Source organism: Microtus ochrogaster, chromosome 19, assembly GCF_000317375.1.
Source record: "Microtus ochrogaster isolate Prairie Vole_2 chromosome 19, MicOch1.0, whole genome shotgun sequence".
In the NCBI taxonomy this organism is placed as follows: domain Eukaryota; kingdom Metazoa; phylum Chordata; class Mammalia; order Rodentia; family Cricetidae; genus Microtus; species Microtus ochrogaster.
In genome coordinates, this window is record NC_022021.1 from 27,218,659 (window position 1) to 27,240,756 (window position 22,098).

At 42.4% G+C, this 22,098-nt stretch overlaps 1 protein-coding gene across 1 annotated transcript in view; it reads left to right on the forward strand.

Annotated features, from left to right (window-relative positions):
• Window positions 1-22,098, forward strand: part of Fyb1 (FYN binding protein 1) — a 128,650-nt gene that overhangs the window by 44,596 nt on the left and 61,956 nt on the right. The window contains exon 2 of the mRNA XM_005356591.3: window positions 6,899-8,030. Coding sequence (XP_005356648.2) covers window positions 6,899-8,030 — 1,132 coding nt within the window. The remainder of the gene's footprint in view (window positions 1-6,898; window positions 8,031-22,098) is intronic.

Here is a 22,098-nt window from a genome sequence, read left to right on the forward strand (position 1 = left end):
TGTGTGTGTGTGTGTGTGTGTGTGAATGAAGGGGGAGAGAGAGAGTGTGTGTGTATTTCAATAGGAATTTAAGGCTGTGTAAAGTCTACAATTCTGTATCACATATGGTCACATTGTAGTGCAGCCCTCACCATCTCTAGGAACATTTAATGTTTCCCATCTGAAACTGGGCATCTATTAAGTGTTAACTCCCCATTCCTTTCCTCCCCAGCTTCTGGCAGCCTCCCTGCCTGTGTGAATTCAGCTACACTGGGTACCTCATGTGAATGGAACCACAGAATGTTTGTTTCTAAGTGACTGATTTGGTTCCTCTAAGTGAATCAAGGTGTCCTCAAGAGGTTATATGATAGCATAGGCCAGAATTTTCCTTCTCTTGTATATGAAATCTTGCACTTAATAATGTGATTATTCTTCCCAATCATAGAATTAGCAATAAGACACCAGAATACATAAAGTTTTGCTAAATATAAGAGTAAATGGAGGTGATTCATACCCTGGAATAAAGAACAGGTAATAAACTAAGGAGTGTCAAAGTGAGATACACTAAATTTAGAGTGTACACAATGGATATCTAGAACTCTCAACTAGGACGAACCACTATCTGGATGGATGGATGGATGGATGGATGGATGGATGGATGGATGGATGGATGGATGTTTGATGAATAAATGAATGATTGAATTATTGAGTGAAGGAATGAGAACCCTAAGCAGATGAAGTCATGAAGTCCTTCGGAAAGGTGAGGGAAAGAGGATGGCAAGGTACCAAGAGCAAGATGTCTAGCATAGGAAGTGTGAAACAGAGAGCATCACAATTTTAATGAGAAAGGGTGTGGTCCAGTGAAGAGCCCTACGACACCAAAGGAGAAGGAAGCAGCCTAGCTCCTCAGAGACTTGTCACTGTGGTGTATGTGAGGGGGGGAGAGCAAGAGGTGTCAGGTGATTGTGTTACTGAAGGCAGACACTAGAGGTGTCATTGAAGGTGATTGGCGATCGTATCATTGAAGGGCGACATTAAACAGTCACTGCATGTGCTTCCTTCAGTGTTCAAAAGGGGAAGAGACAGAATGGGATGGGCTAGGAAATGAGACAGAAATGCCTGGGAAGTAATAGCTCAAAATACCATCTGTTTCTGCTCTGGAACCTTCCTCACTCTTCTCTTAATGTCTGTTGTTTACTTAACTTAAAACTCTGAACCCCCCCCCCATGACAAGCAGTTGCCGCCTGTCTCAGTCAGTGCATTGCCATCTGAGCAAATCTCTTGCCTCAGCCGAGCTTCTCAGTCAATAAGATATTTATATGTATTCAGCAAACTGAATTTTCTCCTGCTGTTTTTAGTGAACAATCGCAAGAAAGAGTAACAGAAAGCTAAGACAATTGGAGACACAGGAAAAACAGAAGAACTTATCCTGTATTATAGAATAAACAGTAATCCCCCAAGAACCAAATAATGTAAAACATACGTGTAAAAACTTCTTACAAGTATCTATAAGCTCAATAGTTAAAATGTAAATTATTGCCTGGGCAGTGGTGGCGCACACCTTTAATCCCAGCACTCGGGAGGCAGAGGCATGCGGATCTCTGTGAGTTCGAGGCCAACCTGGTCTACAAGAGCTAGTTCCAGGACAGGAACCAAAAAGCTATGGAGAAACCCTGTCTCGAAAATCAAATCAAATCAAATAAAATAAAATGTAAATTATTCAAAGACAATCTTTGAATTTCATACACTTTGATAATGTAAGCTAAAGGAACTTGAAAAATACTAAACTAATGTAGGCTGAGTTTGCTGTAATATACACCATCCTATTATTTATGCCCACACATAACACATATATAGGTTAGAAAAGCAAAACAAGCAATTTTAGGACTGCTCATTGTTCTATAGTATCTATAGAATCTATATTATCATCCTCTGTGTTCTCTGCATCCCATCTCTGCTCACATCAAGAAGACATCCTAGTCTTTGAGGGGGAATATGAAAATCCTGCTGATTGCCTCCTTGTCAGTGCAAGGCAGTTGGGAGCCAAGCCATCAGCATCAGAGCTCTATGGTTTGCTAAAGTCTCTTGCTTCCCCCACCCCCATTTACAAAGCAGAAACAAGAGAAAGATCCTGGTTTTAACAGGTGCTTTGGGTAACATTAGAACCAATGCTACAATGTGATACCCACAGAAGTTTCCTGACAGCGTAGAGAAATAGACAAACACACACAGCTTTGGGAGAGCCCATGGGAGCCAATTGTATTCTTCATGGGACACTTTCTCTCAAAATGTAAGCCACTGAGGATAAGACATTGCTGGCTGGAGAGATATCAAAAAAAATCACCTCCACCTCCTCGTGAAGAAAGGGTTGTCGCAACTGAGGCTGTCACTGCCACTTCTGCCACCAGCTCCTCCCACCGATGCCCTGCCCTCTGAAGCACTCAGCTCCTGCTCTCAGGAACTTAAGTTTGCGGTGAGAGACAAGTTCCCACATCCTGTTGAGAAGGGGCCTTGCACTCACTCCAGCCTCAGAAGTTCAGCTGACTGGAACCCACTACAGTCCTTTTGCAATGGGATGGAGATGTAAGAACGGATTCGTGGCTGAGGTCAACCAAGAAGTGAAGAAATAATATTCCAGCTTCTCTGTGGATCAGCCACAGGGAAAATCAAGTTGATTCAGTCCATCAATGGGTGTATTTAATGCATATTGTGGGAGAAAGTTCCAGGCCTGAAGGGGATGTTTGCGTGGGAGGAGGCATGTTCCTAACGAGGGAAGGAAAGTAAAATCAGGTCCTTGCTTTTACGTCTCACCAAGTAGACAGTGTACACACTAAATATGTAAATTATCATGACCTAAATGTTTGTGCAATGCTGTTGGAGGGAAATAAATCTCTTTGAATATCTGTTGGTCTATACTGGGGCTTACCATCTTCGTATTTGATTAGGGTTTTATCATAAGTATTATATTTCCACCTTCCACTACCTCTTACTTTATAAGTTTATTGGGTAATTTCTGATAATAAGGAGTTTCAAGAATATTTATTCTAAGATTTAAAAAAATGCCTTCTTCCAAGTGTACTAGGTAAACCAGATGAAATACCTTCAAGGAGAAGAGACAGCATTCTGCTTCGTGAATGTGTGTGTGTGAATGTGCATACACATGTATGCATACGCGTGCATTCATGTTGCGTGTGAGTGTCTGTGCACATGTGTTGGGAAGAGAGAAGGGATTGGTTAGACAAAATGTATCTGTCATTGTCTTTCTTTTACAAAGCAAACCACTAAGCCTGAAAATTATTTCTCTATGTTAGTTTGATCTTCTTGAATCCATGACATTTCAATGACTTGCTTACTACTTCAAGATGGAGAACTTTTGCAGGTTGAGGAAGGGTTTCTGTTTTCTCTGTGTTTCGTTATGCCTTACATCCAGTCTTTGGCAGAGTGGCATCATTATCACCAGCATGAAAGCTGGGCCTTTCCTGTCCTTGCTCTCTCCGACTTCCTGTTCCTTGTGTGTAATTGGGTAAACTGTGGAAAGGGCTACGACTGGCTTCCCAGAGGTTTTTTTTTCATTATGCATGAGCCCCTCACAGCCTCAGGTTGTCCTATGATGCCACTGTACCTGTGGTCCTGATGTTGGCGATCACGCCAGGAGTAAGAAAGAATGGTGGCCAGTGAGAAGAATCAGGATTCAGAGCAAGTGAGTCAACGTACCAACAAAAGAGGGAAGACATGCCCCACAATCTAAAAATTATTAACAAACTTCTTTAAAGAATGCATAAATGGTTATTATTAACTTATGTTTCCCTAGGGATTAAGCACATTATAGACCATCACAGAAAAACATTTTTTTTTCTTTTGTGCATTTTGCCTAGGAAGGAATAACAACACCCACAGAGATGATTCCTTCTCCTCTTGCTTTAATCCCAAGAATGGTGAACACATCTTAACAAGGTCAAAATTGAGCTTCCAAGTTACTTTTGATTTTCATTAGTTGTCTATCATTCAAAGATATTTTATTTCTTTTGCGCTTTAAAATCTATGCAAGCATTTGTGATGTGGCTCAGTAGGAGAGTACTTACCTGGCACTCACACTTCCTTTGGTCTGACTGTGGCATTTTTACTAAGTTAAATCATCGAAGGTTATCAACCCTTAGCTTCAATTTTAACATGAATCGCTAGATTTTTGTTTTTGTCATTGATGAAAGAAGACAACAATGATTAAACATTAATAGTCTTGCCTTCTGGTTTCATTACAAATTGAATATTTATGCATTGCTTTTACTTTAAAGGGGGGCTGGGGAGCTCATGAGATGGTTCAGTAGTAAAAATGCCTGCCACCAAGCCAAATGGCCTGAGTTCAGTGCCCAGGACCCATACGGTGCGAGGAGAGAGCTGACTCCTGAAAACTGTCCTCTTGTGCAGTTCAGGTTGCTGATGTGTCAAACACACCAGGGAGCCTGGCCACCCTCATTGTTTCTTCAAGGGTCCCGTCACTCCTCCCGCCCCATCTTGCAGCATCCACTGAAAACGCTCAAGAGGACAGTGACTCAGACTCAAACACCATAACTCTGTGCGTAACTGACGAGTGTGTTCGTTTGCAGATACATTAGTGCAAATAATTCACTTTTGACTCTATCTGGAAATGACGATGCTATATTATGAATGAATTAGAAACAATTATGATGGCAGAAAAAAATTCAGTGGTTAAGTGCTGCATTCAATTCTTAATCCATTTACTTATATATTTTTTGTTTGTTCAGAGCTAAGGACCAAACTTAAGGCCTTGTATTTGCTGAGCAAGTACTCTACCACTGAGCTAAATACCTAACCACTTGTATTAACCCATTTAATCTCTGCCCAAACAAATGAAAACAGAGTGACAAGTGGGATTAGAGTTCCGATTTCAGAGATTAAGAAAGCAGATCAGGAAAGTCAATAACCTGCTAGACGCCATGCTACATAGCAAAGCCAAGGCTTGTGCCTCAGTCAGATAGCTTCAAGGCCCAGACCTCCGTTAGTGCAGACACTTGCAAGGTCTCCTGGATCCAGATTAGTAGGCAAGACTAAAGTTTCCACCCTACATCCACAACTTCCATATTTTCCAAGCTAAAAATAAGCATGATGTTTTACAATGGCCAGGGGTATTTCAAGGGTTTTCCCCTGTGCTGTGTAAGGCACAAGCCAGTTGGCAGAGCCGGGCTCAGTTCCCCGGCAGTGCAGCGAGGAAGGAGAAAAGATGATGTTGGTAAGGTTTCTTCTTTATACAAAAACAGGAAGCCGTCTGATGTGCGAGTGTTCTCTCACACTGTACACCCTGCCTGCCCTGTGGACTCCTTTAATGCACCTTGGAGCAGCACCAAGGCATTGTTTGCATGAGGAGATAAGAAAGCTCATGGCTATTCCTTGTCACCTGGCTCCCAAGCCTAGGTCCTTAAATCACTTCGCTATTCTGCTTTGGTTTTAATAATCCTCAATGAAATTATACATAAAGACTATAAAGTATGCCTCTATAGAAAGGTAGGGATCAAAAAATTTGTTCTCAGGAATAAACTTCCTTGCAACCAGAGAGCAAAGTTTTGTGCATGCTTGTGTGTGCACACATGCGTGTGCGCACCTATGCATGTGTGTATGTGCACACATTGTGCACTAAAGATTGAGCTCAGAACCCTGCCCGTGATGAACACCTGCCCCCATCAGTGAGCTACGCCTTCTGTCTAGTATCTCATACTGCTTTCTCTTTCTCTGTGAAGCTTCAGTCAGAGCACTGAGTGAGGGGCTTCTTCCTGCTTTTCAACTTTTTTTTTTTTTTGACCATGGAGCTGAGTCTTGTCTCTGTCTCAGACTTGCTATGCAGTCAAGGATGACTTTAACATTCATAAACTTCTGATCTTCTTGTCTCAGATACTCTCTCATCTGAGGCACATTCCCCGCTCAAGCTCCGTGTTTTGTTTTGTTTTTTTTTAAAGAAAGAGCAAAAAAAAAGAAAGAAAGAAAGAAAGAAAGAAAGAAAGAAAGAAAGAAAGAGCGAACACACCGTTAATTGTCCCAGGTTAAACTGGACTATATTAACAAAGAAAGGGGAACATCTGCTGTCTTTCCTGAGTAATTTCCTAATTCTCGTGAGGGGGCAGGTGAGGCAGGACCTCAGGGAATTGATAAAAGTCATTATGGAAGAGACAAGACTGAGAGAAATATCTGGAAATGAGACCTCCCAGCCAGTTCCTACTGCTGGTCTGTTGCCTTCCCTAAAGAAGTTTCCACCTCATGGCCTGTTAGTCTGCATACAGCCACACAGTTCCACTCTGCATTTATAGATGAGGAACCCTCATCCCGTTCCTTTTGGAAGGGCTGGCATGCTCTGTAGCATCTCCCTGACAGTAGACAGACTTCAAATGCAACAGGAACAGGAAAGCTCTCGCCAGCCACAATGAAGCTAGCATTGCTTTGCTGGGTCAAAGCACAGAGCCTAAATTCACAAAGTCTACTTTCTTTTTTAAGTCCAGTTTCCACATGAGTCTCAGCTGTAAAATGTGGAAGAATTCATTGGTTGGTCACTCCCATATGTTTTTCAAGTGAAGCGAAAGTCTGGAGAAAGATGGAGCATGAGTAAGCCCAACAAGATAGGTAGGCAGGCAGTGAGGGGACAGAGAAACCTTCTCAACACAAACGAGTGAGTCTCTGTGTGACAAAGAGAAGTTTAAGCACAGCCACAGCCCTCCCTTTTCAGAAAAACCCTCACTACTTATTTTACCATAGAGGAACTTAAATGTTACAATAGCTGGCCAGCCAATCAGCATCACCCCGGCACGGCAGCACTCTGGCCGCAGATCAGGAAGCCCTTGAAGGTATAGTATTTTAAATTGCAAGTGAGACTTCTGGGTTCTCAGCTGGCTTTTGTTGTTCCCTGTGCTCGTAGGATGGAAAAACAGATGTGAAGTCCCTCATGGCGAAGTTCAACACAGGGACTAGCCCGACAGAGGAGGTCTCCACCAACAGCAGGCCTTTCAAAGTTGCCGGCCAAAACGCGCCTTCGGGAATACAAGCAAAAAAGAATTTATTTGACAACCAAGGAAATGCCAGTCCTCCCGCCGGACCCAGCAACACGCCTAAGTTTGGGACCACAAAACCACCCTTGGCAGCGAAACCTACCTATGAGGAAAAGTCTGACAAGGATCCCAAACCCCCATTTTTAAAACCTAGTGGAGGGAACCAAAGATTTGGAACACAGCCAAACTCGGCTTCTAGAGACCCCGAGATCAAAGCGGGGTTTCTGAAACCTGTAAGCCCCAAACCCACCAGTTTGACTAAAGAAGATCCTAAACCGGCGTTTTTACGACCTTCTGGGAATAAGCTTCACAATTTGAACCAAGAGTCGGACTTAAGGACGCCAGGACCAAAGCCAGGGCCTACTCCCCCAGTACCCGAAAACGATGTAAAGCCAGGGTTCTCAAAGGTGGCCGGAGCTAAGAGCAAGTTCATGCCTGCGGCACAAGATGCTGACACCAAACCCAGATTTCCCAGACACACCTTTGGCCAGAAGCCATCTCTGAGTACAGAGGACTCTCAGGACGAGGAAGGCAATTCTAAAAATGCAGCTGTCCAGAAAGGACCCCCAGTGCCACTGGGGGCCAAGGGCAAGGCTGGTCCTTTCAAACCAGCCAGGGAAGACACAGAGGAAAAGGACAGCGGGACGTCAAGTTCGCCTTTTCCTGGAGTGGTTCTGAAACCTGCCTCAAACAGAGGGAGCCCAGGGCCCTCCAGAAACTCTGAAGAGAAAAAAGAAGATAGGAAAACAGATGTTACAAAGAACATCTTTCTGAATAAAATGAATCAGGAAGAACCGGCCCGGTTCCCTAAGGCCCCTTCCAAGCTGACAGCAGGGACACCATGGGGTCAAAATCAGGAGAAGGAAAAAGGAGACAAGAATTCAGCAAGCCCCAAGCAGAAGCCTCTGCCTCCTCTGTCTGTCTTGGGCCCGCCTCCACCCAAGCCCAACAGACCACCCAATGTTGACCTGAGCAGATTCCGCAAAGCTGACGCTGCAAACAGTGAGTGTTTCTCATTGCTAGTAACTGTGGTTTGCTCACAGTGGAGAGCATTGCAGCTTCTAGGAGAAGCTTTAGAGCAAGGAGCGATTGCATAACTGATGCTCGTGCGAGCATAGGGTCAATTTTCCTTTGGTGGTTTCTTCACTTTGTGTAGGAGGTCAGAGAAGGTCGAAAATCCTAGTTCTATTGGAGTATTGGATGAGAAAGTGCCTGGGGGGGTGTGGGGGAGCACTGACTTTTTAGAGGGGAATAATGGGAAAGAAATACACCTATTTGACTAATAAGCCGTTTTGCTTAAGGATAACCATTGCGTTTGTTCCCTTGGGTTTTATTTCTGTTGATTGAGAGAGATGTGATGTCCATCCCCAGTCAAAGAGAGAAGTGGGCAGACCTCTAAGTCAGCATTCTAGAAGGGCTCAAATGTCATGACCGAAGGATGTCTGCCTTGTCAGGAGGCATTTTCAAATGTCACAGTGGACAATGCTAATGACATTTCGGAAGTAAAGCCACTTCCTACAACACAATAGCAGTCTCTCATCCAGGTCAAAAGGCCAATGCTGCAAATGTTATTGATCATATTGTCTAAGCCCAAGATTTAAGCAGGAGAGTTTATAGGAGATGGTATTTCATAGGTTTTTTTTATTTTAGCTGTGTTTTTAATTTCCCAATAATATCTGTACTATTGCAGTTTATGAAGGCATACATAGCTAGTAAATGAAGGCAGACAAAGTGTGTTTTGCTGTCCTTCTAGAAGACTGGTTCAGATTTTTTCCCAAGGCATTATTGCAATATTACAGTATATGGGTGGAATTAGATACTGAATGTCTCTGTAAACACTTGTCACCCTGTGTTGTGATGAGGAAGGCTCACTCATGCCTGTGGTGATTAATATTTTAGCAAATGGCGAACGACTGCTGTCCCTCGTAAGATGGAAAAACAAGATAGTTACAAGTGACCATACCACTTTAAGTCATATGGATTTCCAAATAAAATTATCATCATCTTGATCTATGTATGGTGGTACAGGCCTGTGACTCAGGAATGGGCAGGTGGAGGCAGGCAGATCAGAAGTTCAAAGTCTTGGGACTGACTACTTTAGAAGACAGCCTGAGCTACGTGAGATTCTACCTTAAAAAGAAAAATCTTGTCTGATACAAGCAGGTCTAAGCATAACCGTAATCTCTGGTAGACCTTCGCCCAGGCTCCCTCTGCCTAGCTGAGAGAGAACATAAGGTGAAGTCTAGGTGGCACAAGGCTGTCATCACCTCCAGACTGTGCCACCTGCTCCTGACTGGGGCCAAGAGAAAACAGCCGCTTCTACCAGGGGTGGGGAAAGATCACAGAGCCAGGTTCCCATGATGATTACCCCAAGACTGATATAGTCAAGTTTTCCCCCTTCTTGATTTATCAAGTTCACTCAATTTGATGTATATCCTCCAAATTGGAATGGTAGCTTGCAAGGACCATTCTAGATGGCTGCTAGAGCCACCAAGGTTTTCTGAGTTCGCAGCGTTTTCTCCAGCTCTGAAGTGCCCATGATAAACGTGCCTAGCTTGATATGAAGCCTCACACTGAAGGGCTTCGGGATACATTCCTTGGTGCCTGGGACAATTCAGAACATTAGCCATTCACTTCTACTAAGGTGGGAAAGAAAAGAGATTGCATGCTTAGAAAAAGAAAAGGTCTACTAGATGTTTATAAATGACTCTTTTTTTCAATCTACTAAGTTGTGAGGCTACTGATGGGGGTAAAATGCTTTGCAGTGAAATGTAGAGACGGGCTCCAAGCAGCCCATATCTTATATTTTCTTAAAGTAGTTACAGCAATTTCCAAATTGCCGAAATGGTCTGTGTCATCCCCTTGGCCTTTAAACCTCTAGGACTCTTTCCTACTTCCTGCTGCCTTGCTCCTTCTCTATTTTCACATCCAGATAAATATTTGCCATTTGTAGAGGACTTTCACATTATATCACACAATTCTACTCTATGTATTCGGTGCAAGCAATGAAATGGAATTCTATCCCAGCACAGTTAGGGAATTTGTCCAAGTTGTAGCTTACCTACACAGGGCAACTGTGTTCTCATGTCTCTGATTCTATAGACTGTGCCCATCTCTGTCCCAGTACCCATGCTGGCTGCCTTTCATGAAACAAAAGACCTCCTGAAATGATGAATCAGGTACAAATGGTACCCAAAGACTCCTCAACCCTGTCTTTTGTTCTGTCTTTTGGTTAAAATGTGTCTTTTTAAAAATTACTATCAGTAAAACTTTGAGCTCCCTTAAAGCAGAAATCGGTTTGCTTAGCATTCTCCTCTCATTTGTGGAACAGAAAAGGCATGAATTTTCATCACTTTCCTAGGGGTGTACTCCCACAAAAGGATATTAATATGAAGCTAGCTGCCCCCAGCTTTTTCAGTATTAAATTATAATGCTCTCCACAGCTTACTAATAACTTCCACATATTGTCTGTACTTTCAGTTAAATGGAGCTTTGACACAAAATGAATTCTACACAAAGCGCCCCTCCCCGAAGAGATCTTCTCAGTGTCTTGTCTGTAAACTGCAAACATGCATATATCACACTCTTTTCCGAATGGGGAATAACAGTAACATGTAATAGCTGAAAACATTTTTGGTTCCTCCACCCCCACCAACACTAGAACCATTTACAACTACAAAACCCTAAACACTTCCTTAAGTTGAAATGTCAAAACACTCTCTTTCTTTTGACTCTCTTAAAAGACTTCTTTCCAGGTGTTCCGGTACGATTCCTCGTAACATCTGGGTTCGTAATCACCCTGCCAGGCCCAGCTGCTGGGTGGTAGGTAGGAGGTAGCAAAAACCTGCTAGGAAACATCCTGTTCAGCCTTCTTTCTTGTCTTGTTCTTAACACTAGAAAGAAGCACTAACTGTTCTGTGTGCTAGCTATGGAAATAATAATCAGTTAAGACCTTAACAGTTACAGGAATGAATCTGGGGCCAGCATTAACCAAAGGCTGTCAGAATGCTGTGCCCCCTCCTCATTTGTGTGTTTGCTCCAACTAATCCAGCCGCCAGGAACTTGACATCCAGAAGGGGAAGAAGGAGATGATAGCTCAGGGGTTACAAATACCCATTGCTCTAATGGAGGACCTGGGTTTGGTCCCCAGCACTCATTTGGCAGCTCACAACCATCTGTCACGCCAGTTCCAGGGATTCTATTCTCTTTGCTCAGAAGAGCAAATGGGCACCAGGCACACATGTGTTGGACAGACATATATGAAGGCAAAACAGTCATAAAATGAAATAAATAAGCCAAAAAAAAAACACTTGGGAAGAACCTGGTTGGAGCAGAGTTCAGCTGGAGAGCCCCCACCCTTAGTGGCCTAAGGGGTAAGCACGAGGGGCTATACCAACAGCAAGTGACCTATTTCTAGAAGAAGGTGAGAATTTCCTCCACAGATCCCAGGGCTATCACCACCTCCTTCTGGTCCATCATTATCCCTTTAAATATTCTTTTGTAATATGACCTTACTGGATTTTTATAAATGGAAAAATAATTTATCTCAGTGCCTAGCAGGATTTCCCACAACATTGCTGCAGGCCATTATAAAAACAGGGACCCAAAGCTCAAATGCATCTTAAAGACTTGAGGGTCAATAGTCTTCCAGAGAGCCAAGTTTCTCCACAGTTAGCTATGCCACTGTACACTTGGAAGTTGAGAAGGAGGTTTACCTAGATTACCTAAGTTTACCAAGAATGTCTCATTGGAATATTTCAGGGTACTAGCCCTGGATGTGTGTGCAGTGAGGGCATGAATCAGAACTTACTCAGCTGCGTGGGTCAGCCTGAGGAGGCAATGAGGCCTTCTGCAAATTGAGCTAGGCTTGTATTCTCCAGACGTTTACACCCTTTGAGACTGGAGTCCAGGCTTAACTTCAATTCTCTCACCGACTTGACTCTGGGAAATCTGTCTTTCAGAAGATGTCTGGTCCTTTCTTCTATCCTAGGTTGCAACCCTTGAGGAAGTATCTACTGTTAACCAAACAGTCAGCTCATCTGGGTTTAACTCCTTAATATAAATGCCTCAAAAAGGCTCCCTTCAATGCGCAAGTCCTTGGTCAGATCTGAGCTACTTTATGCTTGGTCTTCCCTGAGTTCTAGACATCTCTCTTCTGATCCTCAGTGTAAACCCTGTTCTTTTGAGCAAACTATTCTATGGATGTAAATGCTGGGCTTTGTAAAATCCAAACTCTCTACATTACTGCAAGCATTTTCAGCCTCCGTTTTCAATTTCTGCCAGCAAATTTTCCTCTGAGAAAGTCTGAAGCTATCCTGAGTTTACCCCTTTGAAAATTACTTGTTTTCTGTCAGAATCCTCAGAGAAATCTCTGTCCTGGAAGTACGGATATTTAGCAAGGCCATGTCTGTCCATCACTTGATCATCAATTATTTCCTGAGAGACGCTGGCCCTCTGTTATTCTCGGGCTCTTCCGGAGTTCTGCATTTCCATACACACAGGGATCTCACCATCGTTTATGATTTGACAGTTGTATGATGGGAAAATCTAGACGCTCTAGTCCAGGGTGATAAACCTATTCTCCCCTCAAACTATGCTTTGAGGTCTAAGCATTGTTTAAATACTGTTCTCCTTAGTGTTGGAAAACTGTTTGGGATTTGAGGGCAGCCCTTGCTGGAGACACAGATTCTGCTGTTCTCTGAGTTTTTGTTGAGTGTTCTGTCCCAGGCATTATACAGTCAGCATTAACTGTTGATCCTTTTGTGGTATTTAGGGCGTCTCTGTTGAAGATTTCTCTTGACCTTACCCAGGCTATTCGGTTACCCCTCAGTCTACTTTTGAAGTAAAATGTTCTTGTGAGAATTCACAGGCTTTTCTAGAGCCACTCTCTTCCACCAACAAGATGCTTCTGGACCCGGAGAACAAATCAGGAGCTTTGCTTAGCCTGAAAACGCTCTCCTTATTTCCTTACTCAACACCTTAAAGTTTGTGTATGAGGTTATTTTTCCTTCCTTCCAAGGTGGCTAACCAGTAATTTTAGATGTCTTTCTTACTTTTTTTCTTTTTTTTAACTTTTTTTATTTGAGAATTAGAGGAACAATATCCTGTAGCTCCTCTCCCTCACCATTTCGTACCAGCTTATTCTCCAGATGTTTACACACTTTGAGACTGGAGTCCAGGCTTAACTTCAATCCTCTCACCATCTTGACTCTGGGAAACCTGTCTTTCAGAAGATGCCTGGTCCTTTCTTCTATCCTAGGTTGCAACCCTTGAGGAAGGGTTAACCACTGTTAACCAATCAGTCAGCTCACCTGGGTTTAACTCCTTCATATAAATGCCCCAAAAAGACATTGAAAACAGAGGCTGTAATGATGAGAGTTTGAATTTTACAAACCCCAGCAATGCTTTTGGGATATAAACATCCATGGAATAGTTAGCTCAAGAGAATGGGATTTACACTGAGGATCAGAGGAGAGATGTCTAGAACTCAGGGACCAACCATCCAGTCCCTCATGAGTTAAACAGGCAGAAAGGAAACTAACGAGTGCTTACCTGGAGCCTGATATCATACCCTGTAAACTACTCTCAGGACCAAGGACAATCAGACAGTACTCCAGTACTGATGACCATCGTGCAAACGCTTTGAGGAAAGTCCTCATTTGACCAGCCAACCAGCTTATAATTTGAGAAAAGCAAATACAGTAAGAATTGAGAGTGTGACCAAGAAGAAAGCCTCTTGTGGGAAAGCAAAGTCGTTTCCTTTGGCGCCTAGGCCATGTTGTCCATGGTATATTTAGGTTCCTGGTTCTTTGCATGTTCCTGAATTTGACCTTCAAAATTCTCCCCACTCCCATCTCAGTTATTCTTCTAGCACTGTCTTAGCTCAAGATTCTGCACATGCCCATTAATTCACACGGAAAGGTTTTCTTAGAGTGATATCCACCCCGTACGGAAGAGACTATCGCTTTTCTTGTTTATGAAACAGAAATACCTATAAAATGTTATGGCAACATGCCTTGATTTCACATTGTAAAACCTCTTCCTGTGGTCCAAAGGCTGAAATTGGTGCTTTGCTGAGCTTTAATGATAGATGGAAATAGTACCAAAATAGCCGGCATTATGCCAACATTAATCACATTTGTGAAATGTCACCAACATTGACCAATTGTGACTTCAATGAATGCTTTTCCAATGGCTGACTTACCTTTGAAGTGTGAAATATATTAAGAGATGATTCTTAGTCTATTCTAGGTTTGACCAAATTCAGGTAATTCTTAAAATTTCAAAAGCATTAAAGTGAAATTTTTCTTTTCTCATGGAAGACAGAAAATCAAAAAGAAAGTTCAAGAATCAAATACAAATTCAGCTAGGCATGGAAGTGATACAGTTATTGCTCAAAGGAAAACTGTTCACCCAGAGTAAGTGAGGTCCTACATTTAATCTCTGAAGCTGATTAAAAAAAAAACAGTATGAATCTGATAATGAAATATAGAAAGCTCTTCCCAACTTAGTCTTGATGTGTGTACCCAACTCAACCGAAACAACTAGCTAGGAATCCCAGACAGATGTGTGTGTTACATAATCCCTGGACAGAAGATATCTTCTATCACACAATCCACTAAAACAATCTCCAGGCCAACTTAAACTAACCTTTTCAAATAGAGTTTGACTTGTAGGCTCTATGTAAATGGTACTAAAGGCTCTTTTGTCTCTCTGCCTTGATTAAAACAATTTCTGAGATGATGGAGTCATAGGCCAACATCACATCTTTGTGCATATGTTTTGTATTTTGAAAACAAAATGAAGCTGGCTTCTAAAAAAGAATGATTGACTGCAGCTGTTGGAAGAACAAAAGTATGCCCCAGGAACAGAAATCTAGCTACCTGATTTCTCAAAATTCATTGGAAGTTTTCTATCCTTTCGTAGAAAGCATAAACATGATAATTATACCAAAGTTCCAGGAACTTTTTAGAACACTAGATTATGTATTTTTCCAATAGATGAGAGATAAAGAAGAAAAAAAAGTTCAAAAAGCTTGGCGAATCTGTTATTAAAACTGCTAGTAAACAGAAAAGAAACAATTTTCTATTTTGTTTTTATTGTCTCCAAAGGCGAACCGGGGATGATGTTTAATGCTGTCTGGTATGTCAAAGGTGGAAAACCCCAGCTAGAGCCCCCAGTAGCAATAGATACTATCAGCAAAATGTAACCGAACAGGCGACATCTGGTTACAGAAAAAAAAATATGAACCCAAAACCATATGAGGTTTTTCTTACCCCAAAGAAAGGAGCTGCATTGTGGAAGCAGCCACTGTGCTGAAGGCAGCAGTCGGGTCTCTGCAGCTGCCAGTACTGATGCACACAGCGGCTCTTTAGCTCTCCTGGCAACTGCACATGTTTCTCTGCGGGTGGCATAGGGCCAGTGAGCTAGGGAGACTCACAGAACACCGCTCTCAATTCATTTTGGGACAGGGTCTCTCTATGTGGTCCTAGCTGTCCTAGAGCTCACTACATAGACCAGGCTGGCCTCAAACTCACAGAGAGCCTCTTGCTTCTACCTCCCGAGTGCTGGGATTAAAGGTATGTGCCACCACACCCAGCCTAAGCACTCTCGGCTCTTGACCTGAGTTTCTTCTAATTCTCAGGAAAGTGAGCAGGCTCGATTGATTTTCAGAATCACCTTGTGTGACAAGATGACTAGTGTGACCATGCACTAAAAAATTCCTGTTCACACAAACAATGAAGGCCCACGGATAAACATTGCAGACCAAGATCTGCTCACTGCATGCTCACTAGATGGTGCTCAGCTAATTAGAACGAGAAAGAAACCTAGATTCAGTGGAAAGGAGTTCCTCCTCAGTGGCTGACTAACTCTCCTGCGGGAACCCATAGCTCTCTCCCAAGTTGTCACCTTGAAGAGGGCGAGTTACTACACCTGACTTCAGTGACTGAGGATCTAGATTGAAGCTTCTCCAGGAATGCTGCTTCTGCCTGCTGTCCAGATACTAGCTTCCAGTTCATCTACACACACACACACACACACACACACACACACACACACACACACCATACACACATACATACATATACACACAAAGCATTTGTATGTATGCATGTCTTTACTTCCACAATACATCTACAACCATGACTTATTCCTTGACCATTTTTCTTTCTTTTTAAAAAAGATTTCATTTTCATGTATGAGTGTGTGACTCTGTGTGAGTGTATATGCAGACGTGTACCTGCGGAGGCCAGAGTAGGGAATCAGATCCCTTGGAGCTGAAGAACAGGCTTCTCTGGGCCCCCAACTAGGTGCGGAGCTGAACTCTGCTCACCATGACTGAATTGTGTGGCGATGAGGAAGCTGAACAGGTTGCTGAGTTCCTCACTAAGGAAACAGAAAATCTTGTTCATGTGATTTGTAAATAAAAAAGGCTGAAGTTTTAGCTGTGTTCCGGTGCTCCATAAAATCTGAATAAATGGATTCCAAGCACCACCTGGGCGTTGATAGAGATGGCTACTGTTCTGTGCTGATTCGTGAAGGAGCGAGAGGCTCAGTTTCTCAAAGGTGACCCCAGAGTCTGTCTCCTGCTTCTCATAACTTGGATAGATCTAGAGAGCATCTCTTCCTTGCTCCGGGCTGCATGCTGCCACAACAAAGCAGGGGTGCAGGCCGAGTCCGCAGTTGTCGTTGCAGCCTAATTACTGCAAGCAGTTGCATGCAAGACAGATTGTACGGAAGGCTTCAGGGACCAGAGGCGTTAATGTTGAACTTAGCATGGGTGGACAGTGTCTACTCTGTTCTTCACGGGCAGCAGCGGCTTTTAGAACAGACTTCAGCCTCTTCCTGTGGCTCACCTCTCTTTCCCTTTCTGCATTTGCTTGACCCATACTTTTCAATAGCAAAACAAAACAAACAAAAACAAAGAAAGAAATAAAAAAAATGTTCTTTCCATTATGTGATTCAGAGTATTTCAACCGCCTGGAGCCCAAACCCTTCCACCAGGCTTTGCTCCTTTTGTGCTCAAGCAGGTGTTTCTGACTTCGAGGCCCCTTCCCCCAGGAGGAGCAGATGGGAAAGGATGGCCAAAGGGGAAGTGGTTTATTTTGTGTTGTTATCAGTACTTGCTGTTTTGCTAGAAATGGATATCTGAAGGACAGGACATACCTGGGAGAATGTAATTCATCTAAACACAAGAACAGGCGGGAGCTGTCCCAAAGTTATGTAACAAGCAGGCTATTTTTTTCTACTTTTAGTACTAAATGACTAAACATCATTAAAAAAAAACAAGAATGTTAGAAAGCAGCTTTCTTCTACCAGACCTGGGACTTGAAGGCTTTCGGGTTCTTTCCTGAGTTAAACTGTAACAAGGTTGTCCCCACCTAGCAAGCAAGGTCTTTGGCAAGACTTCCTGGTCCCTGTGAACCCTAAATGGAAAACAGAAGATAAAAATCGAAACAAGAAAACACTAAAGAGAAAGATAGTGAAGGTGGATTGAGGTTCCAACGGATGGCGGCTATATCGTGTCATCCATTGAGAAGTAAAAACAAAACTTCAAATTGGGCTTTAGTCTTTCCAGTGCTGACTGAAAGCTACACTTAAAATACCCCCACATTCCGAGTTGAAGGGATCTCGGGTAGACACAGGGGCTGGGGGTCTAGGGAGGACATAGGGGTTGGAGGTCTAGGGAAGACACAGGGGTTGGGGATCTAGGGAGGACACAGGAGATGGGGGTCTAGGGAGGACACAGGGTTAGGAGTTCTTATTGAGATCACAGTTCCTGGTCACAGTGGGATGAGGGAAGTGAGGGGCTGGGGAGAGGAAGAGTTTCTGAGCCATGGGTGTTTTTCTCAGACCAAAGAAATGACAAAATGGCACTGAAACAGGATACTAGAAGTTGGTGTTTACATCAGAACACGCAAATGAGCGAGCAATGTATTTGAGCAAACAGGTACTGCCTGGTGCCTGGTCTTCAACATTTGCTTAGCTAGAGCAAGTACAAAGGTACTATTCAAATATTCTAACACCTAGGGGGGGGGGGGGCATAGCTCCAACCACTGTGGTGACAGAATACTAGTATCTGAAAAGTCCTTCAGTTTCTAGACTGCACAGAGCTCCAAGTTCTCTGAAGGAGTGCAGAGCCCTTGGAGAGCTACAGTTCCCATTTAAATAGTTGGTGATTGAAATGTCAGCTCCAACCTCCTGGCAGCCTGGACCAGAGGACTAACATGGCAATCCTCAAGAACCCTTGGCACTCCAATCTGTCTTTCTTCTTCTGTTCTCTGGTCCCTCCATCTTTGTTATTCCCCCTTTCTACTCCGCGATGGTCTTAAGGTTTGACTTCACAATGATTTTTTGTTTATATAGCCAATATGATGGTTATTCATCAAACAAACAAAGTGTAAGAAAACCACCTGTTTTTAGTATTATTGGTGGTATTCAAAAAAGCATTCAAAGCAAAGAAATAAGTGGAAGGGTTGAGAACATTGACCTTGAAAATAAGAATAATCACATAATACTGTAAGAGGTGCTGCTATGTTGACAACTGTTCACATACATGTACACACACACACACACACACACACACACACACACACACACACACACATTTCCTTTGGGAAATCCTCTTGTTTAAGGAAAGCTCTTCCCATCTGATCAACTGATCAGCAACATAAAGAGCTAAGAGAGTAAAAGCATTGGTGGTTGCTATGTCCAGATTCTGACCAGGGCCGCAACTGTAGTGACTCAGTTTTCTTAATAATTCATCCTTTGGCAACAATGTTCATTTTATCCCTCAATGATTTTCACATATCAAGCACCTAATCTTTAAAGGAGACTTATGTTTATATAATACTTTTTTTATTTTTTTACAAAATAGTGAGCCAATAGAAAACAAAGTCAGACAGCTGTCCTGAGAGGAAGAGTCCATTTCTTTTTGTGACACCCTTTGAGCTGAAACAAAGATAAGCGGGTTTGAAGGAAGGACTCTCAGACTTTGATGGTGCAGATAGGAACCAGTGCTGGTGTGCCTCACGATAAAAAGAGAAGATGGAGGTGGCACGGTGGAAACAACTTTTTTCAAGCTTGTTGCTATATTTTTCTAAGCTGTGAAGTTGATAGGTGTAGACAGCCTGTAGACCTTGCAGACAGCTCTGTGAACATCTACCTATCAAATGGGAGTTGTCTTATAGAGATGGGTGCACGTTTTTACTTTGAAGATGCAGATTTCGCAATCATTTTTCCCCACAATCATTTCTCATCAGAGAGACCCGAGGATATTTTGTTGTTAGAGACAAGTGCCAGTAAAAGCGGCACCACTCACTGCCAGACCCTGGGAGAAGTACTTGACCTCTTTAAGCCTCTTTTTGTAATGTTTGGGGAAATAAAATTTCTATTGTATATTGTATTATGATGGTGAAACAATATATAGAAAAAGCACCTTGTGTCTTGAAACTTCATACAGACTCAAAGCATTGGTAGTAACGTAATTGTGTGTGCACATGTGTGTGTAAATGCGTGTGTGAATGTGTGTGTTTATTGTTATCTACTTTACCCATCATTTTTAGAGCCTGAGGAAAAGTAGGTTATGCCTCAGGAATGCAGCTCCACCAGCCACTTTTACTAGAAATTTAGAATCAGCTCTCTGGACTTCGGTTGCAGATATTTAACTTTTTAAAACATTAACAACAGAAAAATACTTCATGTATTATAGGGAAATAATCCCCTCAAAGCAGTGATACTGCTCAGTGGTAAAGCACCTACTTGCCTAACACATGTGAGGCCCTAAGTTTTGCTTTTTCCCCAGCGTGGAGAGAAGAAAGACAACATCTAAGGTTGGGCTCTCAGAATATGAAAAAGCGGGTGTGGAACAAGTAGATACCAATGTAAAGTTTGCACTGAGTTACAGGTAAGGCAGTCGTCCTATGAAGCTAATTGCTGATCTAAGGTTTCGCTTGAACTATGTCACAGGACAAAGACCATCTTGGCATAGTAAATAGCGTCCCTTTCCACAGTAACTGGCAATGTCTAAAGAGAGAACTTTGTGTCACTGCTTGTGGACACAGTGATGCACACCTTTAATCCCAGCACTTGAGGGACAGAAGCAGCTGGATCTCTGTGAGTCTGAGGCCAGCCTGGTCTACATCTTGAGTTCTGGGACAAAACAAAAACAACAAAAAGAGCTTCATATTCCTTCAAGGGCCTCAAAAGCAATTACTTGGAGTCTGTCCAAAGACACACATCAGACAGAGGTTAATTCTTGTTTGATATTAAAAGATAGTGTGTGTTTAAATAGGTCAGAATAGATTTTTTTTCATCTCTTATTTTGAGAGGGCCTAGCTTGGAAATATTCACTTTCTCTATTATGTCACTGAAAGAAATCGGGGGAAAGGATAAATCATCAAGAAATACATAGGATGAAGAGGATTTTTATGTCATGCTAGCAAACTGATGGGAAATCCTTCAACATCTTGATACAATGAACAGTATTAATGAAAACTCAGTTTTCAATATCAGGAACATACTAAGCCTCTTTTGGAAATGTAAAATTACTCTTTCCCCCAAACAGACTGTCATCGAAGGCAAAAATCTTTAGGAAATTTTTTTCTCAAAAAGTCAGGAAAATAAGGGTCTCTATAATCTGTGAGTGTGATCTAGGAGTCTAGTATTTTCATGTTGAAACTCATCAAAACAAACCATTTAACTGTGTCTTCACAAGTTCACATTGTAACAGTTCTAAGTGGTTCAAACAGATAGCCTTACTGAATTTATTAAGGAAAATATACCCTCTTGTAGAAGAAAACATATCAAACACTGTTTGGATTAATATAGTTGAGTTGTTCATCGTATCAGATTTTTGCTGTTCTGTCCCAAATACAACAGTGAAGGGTGTTTCCGGCTCCATCCCTCATTTGGCTGACTTGTAATTCACCTTGAAAATTTGGCAACTAACTGTTGAGTAATTTTGTGGAAAATATGATTGCATTTTCTGATTATTTTCTCAAAATTTGCCTAGATCAACTTGTAATAATCTGTTGCTCTTTCAAAGAACAAAATGTGCCCTATAAATTATTAGATATAATTCAGTTTGCAGTGAAGGAAACTTTTTGCACCTCACAGCTGTTGATCCTCGAGGCAGCGCTTCTCCTGTGTGACCCACAGACCCCCTCCATCAGAATGGCATTGGCATTTTCAAAAATGGAGACCCCTGCTCTTTTTCTAACTCCATGAAGCTGCATTCCTCAGTTCCTTACCTGGGATCTAAGCATCTCCATTTTTAATGTCTTTTCTTAGAAATAATGCTTTGTTGTTACTTAAATTCTATTTATTTGTTTATTGCATATTTTTTAATATATGGACGTTTTTACCTGCGTGTATGTCTGTGTACCACATGTATGTCTGCTTCCCGTGGAGACCAGAAGAAGGTGGTAGACTCCCTAGCACTAGAATTGCAGATGGTTGTGAACCACCATTAAGTGCTGGCAAGTGAACCCAGGTCCTCTGGAAGAGCAGCCAATGCTCTTAACACGGGAGCCATCTCTCCAGACCTACTAGGGGATTCTTATACACACTTAATATCTAAACATTTTGTAAATCTTCAATTAGTTTCTCTTTAACTGGCATGTGATTTTTATATTTTATAATATAAAAATAGCTTGTTTGGAGCTATCTTAAAACCACACTTTCCTTTGGTATACCTTGGGCTAAATAAGAATGGAAGGGTAAAGAATGAGGAAAAATGAAGGGCCTATCTATCACGTATTGGCATGAATTGTTACAGAACTTCTTGCAGATCCTTGCCAGTTTAAGTCCCAGAGAGCTGGCCAGCATCCCACAATCTTCTGCAGAAGCAGGGAGGACACTGGGCAGTGTTCATTCTCTCGTCATGCTAGGGCTTCACTAAGCTTCCCAACAGAGCCGAGCATCCTTAAGATGCTTCCAAAAGATCGAGGGCACATTCTGCTTGCTTCTATGGTGACCAAGGACACTGTGTCCAACCCCTCCAGGATAAGGATCTAAAAATAACCAAACCTGCAACCACAGATGCTATGACCTCTCCAAGTATACTTTG